The sequence below is a fragment of the Zootermopsis nevadensis genome, unplaced genomic scaffold, assembly GCF_977971745.1.
Source record: "Zootermopsis nevadensis isolate Lab colony 2312 unplaced genomic scaffold, Znev_1.0 Znev_ptg000017l, whole genome shotgun sequence".
NCBI classification, from domain to species: Eukaryota; Metazoa; Arthropoda; class Insecta; order Blattodea; family Termopsidae; genus Zootermopsis; species Zootermopsis nevadensis.
The window spans coordinates 4062945-4076499 of NW_028259149.1; the positions used below are offsets into that span (position 1 = coordinate 4062945).

The following is a 13555-nucleotide window of genomic DNA, read 5'->3' on the forward strand; positions in this document are numbered from 1 at the left end:
GGCGCACTACAGAGCTAAAGATGGCAGTCTTCTTAGCTGTTGCACCGCGAAGACTGGTAGAAATTTGCCGACATTTGAGAAGTACTTGCTGCCTCTGAAACGTCGGAAGACTTCTACCAGACTACACGGCGCGAAAGCCCAGAAGACAGTCATGAGAGCCTGAAATTTTTCTAACCAACGCAGTTTCTGGGTGAAACTTCGTATACAGCCTCCTTCCGGTCTCAGTGTTGGGTGACACTGGGTTGTGTAGTGTTCTCTCCTGAGGAACACGATTTGTTCTTGCAGACTGGTTCCCCGGTTGGGCCCAACATAACCACTACAACCGCCAGCCAAATGACGATGGTTACAGCGAGCAGGACTGCGTCGAGCTGCGTCGAACTTACCACATGCCGCCGGCCAACGAGAAGCTCGCCCACTCCTTCATGTGGAATGACCGGGATTGTTCAACACCGAACCTATTTCTGTGTGAACGTCTTCGTACCGGAGGTAAGCGAACGTTAACACAGTCCAAGCAGATATACGATACGCCGGATTGTACATCACAATCATCGCTCTGATGATACAGGCATCAGACACCTCTGAAACGTCGATCAATACTTAATAGACTAAACGGTGCAGCACCGCAGAGAACATTTATCTTTATAGACGGATGTCTTCTGGGTTTAAGCGCCGTGTAGTCTGGTAGGAGTTAACCAACGTCATCGCCCTGAACCTCGAGGCAGCAAGGACTTCTGAAATGATGGAAAACTTCTACAAGTCTACACGGCGCTACAACTCCAGAAGACCCGTGGAGACCGCAAATCCTGCTTAGCCATCTTCAGTGTCTGTATAAGAGAGGGGATGTGCTACGTCGAACGTGTCGACAAGGAGTCACTGTTGTTGATATTTTGTCCCCGCTCTTCCTGTGTGTACAGTGACGATCAAGGAGGTGTGGCCGTCCGAGTGCAACCGGACGGTGGCTCTGAGCAGGGAACAGCCTCGAGTCACCGTGGTGAGTCCTGGTTTCCCGCACCAGTACCCAGACAACGCCAAGTGTGACACTGAGATCATCGCGCCCTCTGGGTACCGCATCGTCCTGGACTTCGAGGAGCTTGTCCTGGAGAAGGAGCCCTTGTAAGTACATACAACCTTCCCTTACCTTATTCGTTTTATCACTTGACGAATTTTCGTGGTATATAAGCCCAGGTGTTCTCAGACTTTTCAAGACGTGAGGCTACGTACATCCACTGTTTCTTATCGGCTCGCGAGCCGCGGGGTTACATACGAGGAAAATTTGTTGAAATGCAACGACGATTTTATAGACGTTATATCGTAAATATATTCTGAAACGAAAATGTACTCGTATTTTGAATTATGCTGACGTTTCGAGGCTTACCGAGTCTAGTTATCTGCCAGAGAAACGTGTTTAAAAAAAATTTGATGATGGCGATAGATGATCTGCTTAATTTATAATTGCTTTATAGTAGTTTGAAAATGAGAATTTCGTAATGTTGTATGTCTTCGATTCCATCTTTGTGTGCATTTATCTATCATCTGCGTTCCTCGCCCACTCTACGTCTGTGGTGAACCATTCGAATGGGACGTTTGTTTCGAAACTTCCTATTATACCTCCCTACTCATTTAAAATGCGGTTCCCTTCCCCTGAGAAACTGTCCAACTTCTCACTGCAACTCACTCTACCCATACTTCTTCCTACTAACTCCAACTGTAACTCACAAATTGATTAGTTTTCTTCAGCTCCGTGTTTTTGTCCGTCATTTTCTTCTCGTGGTTGTAGAATCTATACTGTCTTAAAATCTCTCCCTTCTCCCTTCCCACACAATGCCCCATTTCTCCACCCTCTTTCCCCCCTCAATTAAGCTCTTTAAATGTTTACTTATCTTAGCAGTTTCATTTTCATACGCCTGAATGTAGACCACCTGGCAAGTAGACGCTCTCCGTCGCGTCACAGTAACTGAAGTGAAGTGGAAAACGCATTTTTCCTATTGCGTTATAGCATTAAACTATTTTCAGCTGTTACTCAGAAATCCTCAGCGTTGAGAAATTACCCCACCCACGTTTTATGGAATCAGAAGGTTCATTACCATCCTCACGGCTTCCGCTGGACCACATCCCAAGCGAAAATTGTCTAATTGCATTCCTAAAGTTTATTTTGTTAACCAACGCCTAATTATTCCAGTCCTGTCTGCGCCTCGGTCCTTCACACTGTAGGTATTGTTATCAACATTTGATTAATGATCATTTACTGTTAAGGGATGGTTTGGTCTTATGGGGTAATATTTATGAATGTTTTTGTTACAACCGTTGCCATGGCAATGCGGTTGAGGGTTTCTGGGCCTCGTGACTTCGTGGTTGCTACTTTAGATTCCTGTCATTCATACCTCGTTTTATTACGCTTCGAAGATATTGTGGGTTTTTTACAAATTGAAGGTTTGTGGCAACCCTGCGTCGAGCAAGTCTACCGGCGCCATTTTTCCAACAGCATGTGCTCACTTCGTGTCTCTGTGTCACATTTTAGTAATTCTCACATTGTTTTTTAGACATAATGCTATTGAACACTTAATAGACTACAGTATAGTGTAAACATAACTTTTATATGCACTGGGAAACCAAAAAATTCGCGTGACTCGCTTTATTGCGGTGGTCTGGAACCGAATCCGCAATATCTCCGAGGTATGCCTGTATATGACTCTGCAAGGATGTAAAGTGTTTGACACTTCATGTACTTTTAACACTTATATGTTAAAAAAACTGGTATATTATAGAATTATTATCTCCAAAAGCACAGCTGAATTTATAAAATAACGGATTTTCTGTTCCGCGTTGTCGTTTTGTTTTTGTGTGGTTGGCACCGCTGTGCGGCAACGATCTCTGGAGCTATTACGTCACAATGGGGGTCTCCCTTGTTCCAATAAAGGTCGTCAATGAAACACCGTTCCAATCAGTGGCTTGTAAACCGCTAAACCCCCGCTTCAAGAGTAGAGAAGGTCTGTCAAGCCGGCATAGAATTGCGTGTTATGAGCACATTAATTTCCCGTGGGTTTTTTTTATCGGATCTTCTTTCATTTATCACTGATGAGCAGTAAATGCTTCTGGAAACTACGTTCAACCCTTTAAAAGCTCTACAGAAACTATGTGTACCACTTGCTTTAACAATACGTAGTCCAGCGTTTTTCACACAGAATCATATAATCTTGTAGAATGAAATCTGTTATTTTAAATTCTGATTATAAAATAAATTTAGGTTAGTTCTCATGGCGTCATGAAGAGAATATTTTGTTCTTTTGCTTGTTTAATGTTTTCAGTTTCAACCACTCGTTGACTACGTTATTTTAAATATTGTACCAATTGACTAATCTGTATTATATCTCCTTATTTTTGAGTTTCTCGTGTTTTGTCTCTTGTTTTTGAAACGAAGCAATTATGATCCAAAACCACTTCGAGTAGAAACAGAATTTTGTCCTATATGCTTATTTATTTTTTTATTTTCTCCTTACTTCCGTTGGTCTGTTAGTTATGATGTCTGCTCCAGTCACGTAAAGGAAAACTAAAATTTAAGAAAAATAAGTAGCCGTTTGCAACGTTCCTCAACTGACTTCTCTTTCACGCAAATTATTTGTTTCTTATCAAACGCATTTATTTATTTACAAAGAAAAATAAAGTTATAATATCATGCCAGAATGTCCGTGTCAGAATGTCCGTGTGTCATTCTTGACTAATAACTTTTGAACCAGTCAACGGATTCTAATTAAATTTGGCATGAACATTACGCCACTACAGGTTGCCTTGTATTTGTAGCTTTTAAATCCCTACTATCAGTAGTACCAATCTGGCAGCTGTGCGAACGTCAGAGGTAGTAACGACACAAGTTCCACTTGATACGTGATACTAAAATGTTATGTGGCACTAAAACTTTGCGATTTTTTCCCCCCTAAATATCCAATAAAAATGTGTTTCTTGTTGTCTCGAAAGTTGTAGTTATGATTACCTGGAAATCTTCGAGGGTGCTGCGTGGACCAATTCGAGCGGTGTGGCCACCCGGAAGCTGTGTGGAGACTGGAGCTCGAAGTTGAAGCTGCTTCGATATGTCAGCCGTGGTCCGAGGATTCGACTGCGATTTGTGTCCGACTATTCTCACCACTTCGGGGGCTTCAAGGCAAAAGTCTCCATGGAGAACGGTGAGCATTAAATCGACTCACTCACTCACTCACTGCGCGTTAGCATGTCACGTGGTGTGAAATTTGTCTGTGAGGGCCATTTCCTTTCAGTCATAATCTGTGTCGTCTGCGGTTCTCACGGCGAGTACGAAGATGGCGGCCATCTAGGTTGTAGCGCCGTGTAGTCCGTTAGAAGTTTACCAACTTTTCAGAGGTCCTTGCTGTGCGTCACCGCCATTTTGTTTTATTATCCAGAGACAGGCCAATTTTTTTCTCAGCTCTGTTTTCCATAAAAAGACTGAAACGTATTGGATCGATTTCTGTCTGTTCCATTATTGTTAACAGATGTCATTTCCGATTTGCGCATCAAGATAACGACAACCTTCTTGTTGCTCTTTTTTAGTTACTTCTGCCCTGAATAGCTTTTTCTCCATTTGTTATATCTTAATTTACCTTGAATGAGCAATACGATTTATGTGACGAAATAAGGCGTTCGTGCAAGTTTTGTTGACTGAAATGGAAATGGTACCGACAAAATGACTTGTGTCTACATTAAGTTGGCAAATGTTATTCTGCTAATATTTTGCTGTAGAATAGTTAAACAATATAAACATTTTTTGTACTTAAGGGTCTAGTCGTAATTTGTCTTCATAAATGCCGTAATCTTAGCTTCAGTGGTCGAATAATTATCGCTGAGTCGTGAACATTTGTGACAGCTACCATGTTCTTTGGAAATTTACAAAAAAAAAAGAAGATAATTTAAACAAAATATTTTTATATTTCGAAAGTCTACGGTATGAATTTGCTCTAATATCGATCTAATCTTGTAATAAATTTATGTTCTTCTGCCACGTTGTTGCTAATTTGTAGGAAATTAGAAAGTGCGAAGTTTGGGTAGCCACCAGTGGCATAACGTCCATATTAAATTTCGTAAAAATCGGTCGTTTGTTTAAAAATTTGAAACCTCTTTTTTTGGTTAAGAAGGGACAAGCTAACATTTTTATGTACATTTGCCTCAAACAAATACAGTTTCTGGATAGAGTCAAGTCTGTGTCGAGGAAATTGTGTTCCGACATCTCAAACTCCGTGATAACCTCAAATCTCGTATTTACTGACATTGTTAAGAGTAAAATTTATGATTATGCAGTTGTTTAGTATCTCTGTTGACGTCATATTTTTATTTGCAGAAAATAAACATCAATAAAAGATATGAAAGAAAAAGCTCAGTCCAAATGAAATATTCTTTCTTGTTCTTGAACAAATTATTTAAAAAATGTTGTTCATTTGCAGGGATTTGAAAGTTTCGTGACTTTTGGGACACCTGTACTAGCTAATGCCCATAGAACATAAGTGTGCATATGCTTGTCTGTGTGCCATATGTGACGTTTCATAATACGTTTATGTGTGAAGCGCAGGCCGTCTGTCTTTTGTTTAGCTGCTACATTATTTTCCTTTTTCCTTTGGGACGCCAGTTTGTCGGAAACAGAACAATGGGACTGTGATGTTTAATTGTAGTTACAAACAGAATGTGTCTTCACGTTAGAGACAAGCGGAACTATTGTTATTGTAAATTGTTTTGTAGCAAATATAATTGGAAATGATGAGTCGAATACTAAATTTATGAATTATTAATTATATCACGAGTTCCGTGGTGTTTTGTGACGGTCCCAACAACAATTATCATTCGTCATAAGTGGTTTTTGACTCTGAAGTAATAGGTCCCTGTAGAAGCATTTAAATGTCGTGGCGTACCACAAGAACGTCGAAAATAATGTAGAAGTCTTCATTCGATGTGCCTGAATCGTACTGAGAATGTTATCATGACCTCCTCTGTGACTTGTTTCGCCTGTAGTCAGTGTGTTTACGTATTTGTTTCTTTTCCCTTCCTGGATGTCTTTGTTTACGTAACCGAAGCACGTTCACGATCTAAAGGTAAGTTTCCACGAGACCACATTTGGTCCTTGAATCACATAATTATCGCTTGCTAATTCTTCGTAGCTTTTTGGCTCCCCTGTTTCATTACTTTTATTGTAGTGACAGTTTCTTTTAACTTCAGTAGATTAGGTAATGCAAATATTTTGGGGACAAGCTCTGTCCAATTACGTAAATAAATTATGTATAAGTCTACGTAGATAACTTAAAAATATTTTATAACCGTTTGAAACTGACGATATACGTAAATATCAGAGGAAATTTGAGCACGTTAGAAACTGCATATGTATGTAACGTAAAAAAAAATGATACTGATGAGTGATGAATTGGTAAGGATATAAAAGGAAACGTTCGTGGCCTATTTGTTTGAGAATTTCCCTGGGTAAATATCACGAAACATCTTGATTAGGATAGTTCGCTATGAAACCGAGAATCGAACAAGGTTCAGGCGTACTGAACACTGCATTTCTTTGTCACGCACTGAACCCAGGACATCACAGTCTGTGTCCACTCCCGAAACGTCGCAAGATTTCTCTGGATTTTGTGTTATTATCACGTTTTATTCGTTGCTTCTTGGTCATTTCATTTTCAATCTATCATTCGTCACGCGGTATCCTCCAGTGTGACAACTCTCTCTTCGTAATTGTTTTCGCTTTTTGACGTAATTTAATTTCAGCCGGAACAGCAGACCGAATGACTAGCTACATACACGCTTCCCCCAACCCCCTCATTTTTCAGTCTCCCTCATCGTCCTGTTTGTATACTAATTACAAAGAGGATTACAAGGTTTGTGAGGGCACAATGATATTTCCACTGTGTTTAGCTGAATCTCTTCTAATTCTCCAGCTATTTACTTGAAATTACATACGTGTATGAGGGAAGGGTCGGTCGTAATTGTCGTTGGCATTAATTTACTGCGAAATAAAACACACTATAAATGGATGTTTAATAAGAGATTTTAGGCCCATGCTTAGGAATCTGATGAAATATGTGTTTCAGCGGGTAAAAGTTGAAGTAGATTTGGTTTCCCCATTACGTAATCCCCTGTATGCAGCCTTTGAAGGCAACTCGTTCTACGCTTCAGGAATTATAGCAAGGTTTTGACTTCAACTAATATGATTCAGAGCTGTTTTGATTAGCGTTGTAATAGTAATTTTTCCGTGTTTAATGGAAAGCGTATTAGGAAATGGAGACATAGACGTACGCATTTCTGACGTCAGCATTAGATGTAAGGGGATGGCCAGCTTCACGCTACGGACACTTTACCCTTCGGCACTCAATTATAAAACGGCGGATGGGATGTAGAGCCTACCTGGACATGCAAAGAGAAATATCCTGTGCCTCCGTCGGGGATCGAATCCTGGTTGTCTAGCCTGCAGACTGAGCTGTCAGCTCCTAGAATAACCTTTTGATATTACCGATTTGTCATGTTCTTTCCTGCAATCTTTTCGGTCTCATTTGATATGGCGTTATAAGTGGTCGCAGTAGTTTTTGGCTGGTGGAGTATTCAAGGGGAAGGCTAGGAGCGAGTCACTTGTACGTTAGTGTAATGTTTTGTTTACCTCCGCCAGCTCCGCTAGTGTCTCCACCTGTCAGAAAACACTGCTCCTGCTGTAACCTCGACGTTGTTCCTCGCTGCTCTTTTAATGGCAGTGGCTTCTAGTCTCACCCTCCAGAGTTCGACGTGCGACCGTAATTTAATGATGAAGTGCCTTGGTCTTCCGACATTTCTCAATAATGAGGCAACGTGTAACATTTAAATTAGTTAGGATAATTATTTTGCATTCATAATTGGACAGTAGATGAAAAAATCTTATACAGTTCTGAACCTCTAATCGAATTAGAGGTTATGATAGCCTTGAAACAAAATAAAATTAATTTGAAAAAATGTTGAAAATAACAGGAACTAGTATCAGTACTCTTCAAATGAGACATAACATATTAATTATGTTCATGTTAGTGAGATTTCATCCTGTTATTTTTTCAGTAGGTATGGAGTGTGCAGATGACCGCCTTCAAATGTTCAATAGCTCCTGTTACCTGTTCGTCAGCTATCCTGAAGTCACATGGCAGACAGCTCAACATATCTGTCAAGGAATGAAGGTACATAATAATTTCTGCGATCCTGTATGAGCATATTTCCAGATTAGTTTAAAGTCTTGGTTTTGAATAATTTGTTTTTACATCTGAAATTCAGTAATAAATTGCCTGAGATCTTGTCCATTTATTATCTATGATAAAGGCCACAATATTGTCAATGAATAATGGAAAGATTTATGTGACTTCTTGTATTTGAACCAGGATCTATGCTACTGAAAATTATTAAGATGGAATTAGTGGTATAAATGAAGTGGTCAACACAAATTTTGAACCCTGTTCTTCATTCATGCAGGCTGAGCTGGCAAGTATCCACAGCCTGGAAGAGGAAAACTTTGTGACTGCAAATATCCGAGACTCCGCTGAATACAGCACCAGTGCTATTTATTGGCTCGGTGGTCAGCTTGTTGCAAAGTCCATTGATCGCTGGGAGTGGGTTGATGGAACACCTTTCAGTTTCTCTGGTAATGTTTTCTTCTGCACATGTAAGAAATCTTACACCTGATCCGTTGTCGTGGAGCTAAAGTATTAAGTTCTGCTGAACAGAAGTCTCATCAGGCAAGAAGGTGACAAAATAAAAATAGTTGATGAAAGACTCTCAGGCAACAAGCCGCGTCAGCTGGCTGAATGGTGAATGAACCACATCTTCTGCTGTTTCAGGAGCCATCTCTGCTCTCATCCTCAGGGCAGCTGCGGAACGAAACTGGTCCTATGTAGCGTCACCTGACGCGGCTTGTTGCCCGAGAGTCTTTCATCAACTTCAGTCGCCGCTAAAGCTTCATTTTTTGCAAAATAAAAATACTTGAAGTGCCTCCATTTGAATATAGAACGTAACATAAACTAGTGATACATTTTTATAATGATACAGAGGAATTCTTGTCTTATATTCTGGGTAGACATCCAGAATTTTCATGATGATTAAAAAATAACAAGATGATGTAGGAATCTTTTGTTTCCATAAAAGACAAGAAATTTTTTCATTAGATCAGTGAATATTTGTGTTTAATTGGGACTTTGATGCGGGAAATTAGTTACTATACATGTTATTAAAATTCCATTAATTTCTTCTATACTATAATTCAGAGGTTATGTTGCTTGTCAAACATTCATTCCTTCACATCTGGATGGAATGTAGAGGTCATTCAGCCTTCTGTCTAATGGGTGTTTGTGACACATTCTTGCATCCATCTAGTGCAAAGAATATACATCTGTATTTCATTATAGTACAGTGGCTTAAACATGGGTAATTTTACCATTAATAATAATCCATGGCATAACAGCCCTCTGAGAGCCAAAGCTGACTAGCCTGTTTGTTGGCCTCACGTTCACATGCCTAAGCAGAGGTGAACGATCATCCAACCAATGCTAGTTTTCATGAACAGATTACGCTACCGTTGTAGCTCCCTAATTTCCTCACGATGCTGGGTTGGCACTGGTCCCATACACTGGTCGAAAGCTCATGAGAAAATTTCTTCTCCCCCGAGACTCGAACCAGCACGTATTACGTATCACCGGTCTGAAGCATGATGCTTCAGACCGCACGGCTATGGCACTGGACACCTAACGTTTAGAGTATTCTGGTACAAATTTACTCCGTTTAGTTTCAAAATCCATTTATAAAAATGTGTTCTCTTAAGTTCCTGACTTATTTCATTTTATTTTACAGCATGGCTGTCTGGACACACACCAACAGATGCAGAATACTCGCCGGTATGTCTAGGAATCCAGTGGATGCCCTCTCCAACGTCTGCACTTCCTAGTGGCTTGTACTGGCAATCTCAGCGCTGCAATGCTATTGGTGGATATGTCTGTAAGAGAGGAAATCAAGGTACAGTGCCATTTACAAGAGACCTGCGATTTATTTTTATCCTTATAGATATTAAAAACTTTCACTTGTGTTTAATAAACACGCTCTAAAAAATAAAATGGAGGCAGACTCCAATATTAAGCTTACTCTCACTACTCTCAGATAATACTTAACGTACGCTAAGAGATAAAACCTATTTTTTTAGTTGTCTATCTGCATCTCAGACAGAAGAGATCTCCTGATGTGTGTCTTCGTGCTGTATAAATTGCATTCACCTCGCAATACATCACTTTAGACTTTATCATACGCTTACTTTTAGAATTTTTTAAATGTAACGAGTGCGTGCCAGTAGACCAAGCCCTTTTCTTTTATGTTTTCTGTATTAACATGAATGACCTTGAATGATTATTTGAAAGTAACTAGCTTGCTGTTCTTTATACATTCACCTTATATTTTTATTCTTCTTCCCTTGCACTACAGCCCTTGGTGGGTTTTGGCATCCCGAGTTATATCTTTATTAACCACTATAATTCTGCTTTTCCGATTTTGATTTCAGGCCTTGTCGTAGTTTTGCCGTGTGCCTTGTGTATTATATGAAACCTGGTTTTATGTCTGTGTGCTTTGATGTATACTTTATTGTGCTCACAGAGGCCTAAACATTCTCAGTAGTACTGCTAGATGGCAGAATCTTACAACTGCTTCTGTCATTAGGCAGCTTTTAGAATTACTTATAGAAAGCATTGACATAACATAGTATGTAGCATGGCTGATGTTTTTTATTGTTGTTTGTAAGTTTAAAGAGATGGAAAAGGAATATGGGAGAAAGGATGGAAGGAGATAAAGAATGAGAAGGATAACAAGAAAGAAGAAAGGGTTTAGGTAATAAAAGTATACAAAAGAAATTGCTCCTCGTGAATTTAAACCTGCCCTTTCCATTTGTCTTTTTATAAAACAAACTTGAATTAATTAATATTGCAAGCCGTGGTCAGTATAAGTATACTTAACGATTTACATCAAAGCTCTAGTGCAGTGGTCCCCAACGCGGTGCCCGCCAAGGCTTTTTTTGGGTGCCCGCGTTGTTCAACCATGAACATTATAAAATCAAAGCACAGATCTTGACTTACTGATGCCCATCTTGACGATTGTTTGCGAGCAGCAGCATCATCCTACACTCCCAAATTTGAAAAACTGGCCGATGAAATGCAGTGCCAAACATCACACTAACTTCCCAATTGAGTAATAATAATTGTACTTATAAAACTACGTATTTTTGATTGCGTGGTTTCTTGTATCATTAAACGTTGTGTTGTTTTGTGTATTATTTGGTGTCTATATCTTATTTGTCCAGAGAAAAGAAAATTTTACTTTGTTAATTGGTTGGTGCCCACCACGATCTCATAAACTCTCAAATGTGCACATAGGCACAAAAAGGTTGGGGACCAGTGATCTAGTGTTTACATAAAATAATGTTGTAACGCCTCTTTCAGTATCAGGGAGTGGTCTGCATCTGAACAGAACTGTAAATGGTACAGAAGGTTTCCTTACATCTCCTAACTTCCCCGGAAACTACTACCACAATCTAGACTACTGGATCGAGCTGGTCGGTCCAGAAAAGTCTCGACTTGTAATTCAATTCAAGCAGCTGGATCTAGAGTTACAGGCCGAGTGCCTTTATGACTTTGTGGAACTCGGGAGTCTAGGAGGGAAGAAGCAGTTGTCGGATGATGCCGTTAGATGGTGTGGGAGCCACTATTCGGAAATGGACAAGTGAGTGCATAAGAAAGGTCCTTGTAATTCATCTTCGTCAATCTCCTTAATGCATTGGCAATTTAAAGCTGGTTGGTAACTGTATATAGAGATATTCAAGAAATAGGGAGTTTTAATAAAAAATTTCACATTGACTTCAATGTGAAACCAAAATGAAGTGTTGTTCACTGACGAATAATGTTATAAAACCGAAGTGTCCGACAAAGTGCCGTCACCACACACAGCTTTTGTCATCCATTTGAACAAAATACTGCGCTGTACTGTGCAGTAATACGCCTTCCTCAAGCGTACTTTCAGGTCGCAGGAGGACAAACTTTTTATAAATCTATCATTTATGGTTCCTGATAGTCTCAACATTAAAAGTGAAGCATTTTGATGAAAGTAGAAATCTGAGTTATTTGTAGAACATCTACTTAAAATTATGGCATCACAGACTCTATATATATTTTCTACAAATATTTGTAATCTAAACTTGGCCAGTTTAAGTATTTATTTTTTTGTGTGCATGTTTTGTTTTATAGGTACAATTTTGTATCAGAAAGTAACAAGGCATTTCTGAGGTTCCATTCAGACTACTCGATAGCTGGCGCCGGTTTCTCAGCCACATGGCAGGCTGTGGATGTATCAGGCTGCCCCTTACAAACTCTCACTGCTAGAGAGGGGACACTTATGAGCCCCAATTATCCACACTTCCTCATGGCCCATCTGGACTGTGCGACGACCATACTAGCGCCAGGTGAGTGGTACTTACAAAGATGACCGTCTTCTACAGTGTTACATCATGTAGTCTGGTTGAAGTAAGTAGAGGTGCTTCCTGCCTCTATCATCAGGGTAACACAACTGGCCGTTGAACTAAAGAAAGTTCATATCTTCAAATTATTTTCTAGCTGGACGACGGATCTGGCTGCAGTTCTTGGAGTTTGATTTTGGAGCGCAACGTAAAAATGACAGGGACCTTCAGTTGCAAGAACAGGCTCGCAGTGAAGCAGTGTTTGAGATAGACCTGAGCGGAGGCAATGGGCCTTTCCGACCCTTCCAGCTACCAGGCCACCTCACAGATGGCGCTTACCTTTCAGAGGGTGAACGTCTGCGTGTCAGACTGAAAACTGCTGATAAACCCAGAGGAATTGGATTTAAGGCGGTGTACAGAACAGGTAAACATATTAATTTAGCGTAATTTATTTGTGTTACAGAAACCAAGGTATCATCACGCGTAAGTTCTAAAAAAATATTCACTGTATTCTATCCTGAATCCCACGAACAGCATCCATTTTAAAATACAGTGTGTCCGCAAAGTCCCTTCGGTGTTTTGAAAAATTGTGGTGTGCAAACAAATTGAGCTAGCCACATGCGGTTTGCGGCAGATTACAGTGAAACTCTGGAAGTTTTTTACTGACCTCAGTAGACTTCAATGTGGGCTCCCTTGGTAGCACGGAGAACGTCCAGACGATATTCCAGCTCTTGCCATGTTCTGTGAGGCATGTCCGCTGGAATAGCCGAGATCGCATTCCTGATACAGGTCTTCAGGTCATCAAGTCCATTAACGGGTGTTTGGAACACATTGCTCTTGACATAACCACACAGGAAAAAAATCCAGTGGTGTTATATCTGGTGAACATGGAGGCCAAGGCATTGGACCATCTCTGCCGATCCATCTTCCTGGAAATGTCCTGTCTAGGTACGCGCGTACCTGCAGACCCTAGTGAAGCACCATCTTCCAGAGTTTCACTGTAATCTGCCACAAACCGCATGTGGCTAGTTCAATTTGTTTGCATGCCACAATTTTTCAAAACCC

General features: G+C 40.2%; 1 protein-coding gene across 4 annotated transcripts in view; it reads left to right on the forward strand.

Annotated features, from left to right (window-relative positions):
- The window catches only part of LOC110838410 (uncharacterized), a 152308-nt gene that overhangs the window by 118984 nt on the left and 19769 nt on the right, over positions 1 to 13555 (forward strand). For 3 of the 4 annotated variants that reach the window (XM_087350152.1, XM_087350151.1, XM_087350149.1), the window contains exons 6-14: positions 286 to 486; positions 915 to 1113; positions 3973 to 4178; positions 8077 to 8192; positions 8482 to 8650; positions 9853 to 10014; positions 11481 to 11760; positions 12282 to 12496; positions 12648 to 12914. In XM_087350152.1, the coding sequence (XP_087206278.1) occupies positions 286 to 486; positions 915 to 1113; positions 3973 to 4178; positions 8077 to 8192; positions 8482 to 8650; positions 9853 to 10014; positions 11481 to 11760; positions 12282 to 12496; positions 12648 to 12914 (1815 nt within the window). The remainder of the gene's footprint in view (positions 1 to 285; positions 487 to 914; positions 1114 to 3972; positions 4179 to 8076; positions 8193 to 8481; positions 8651 to 9852; positions 10015 to 11480; positions 11761 to 12281; positions 12497 to 12647; positions 12915 to 13555) is intronic. The other variant, XM_087350150.1, reaches the window with a different exon arrangement.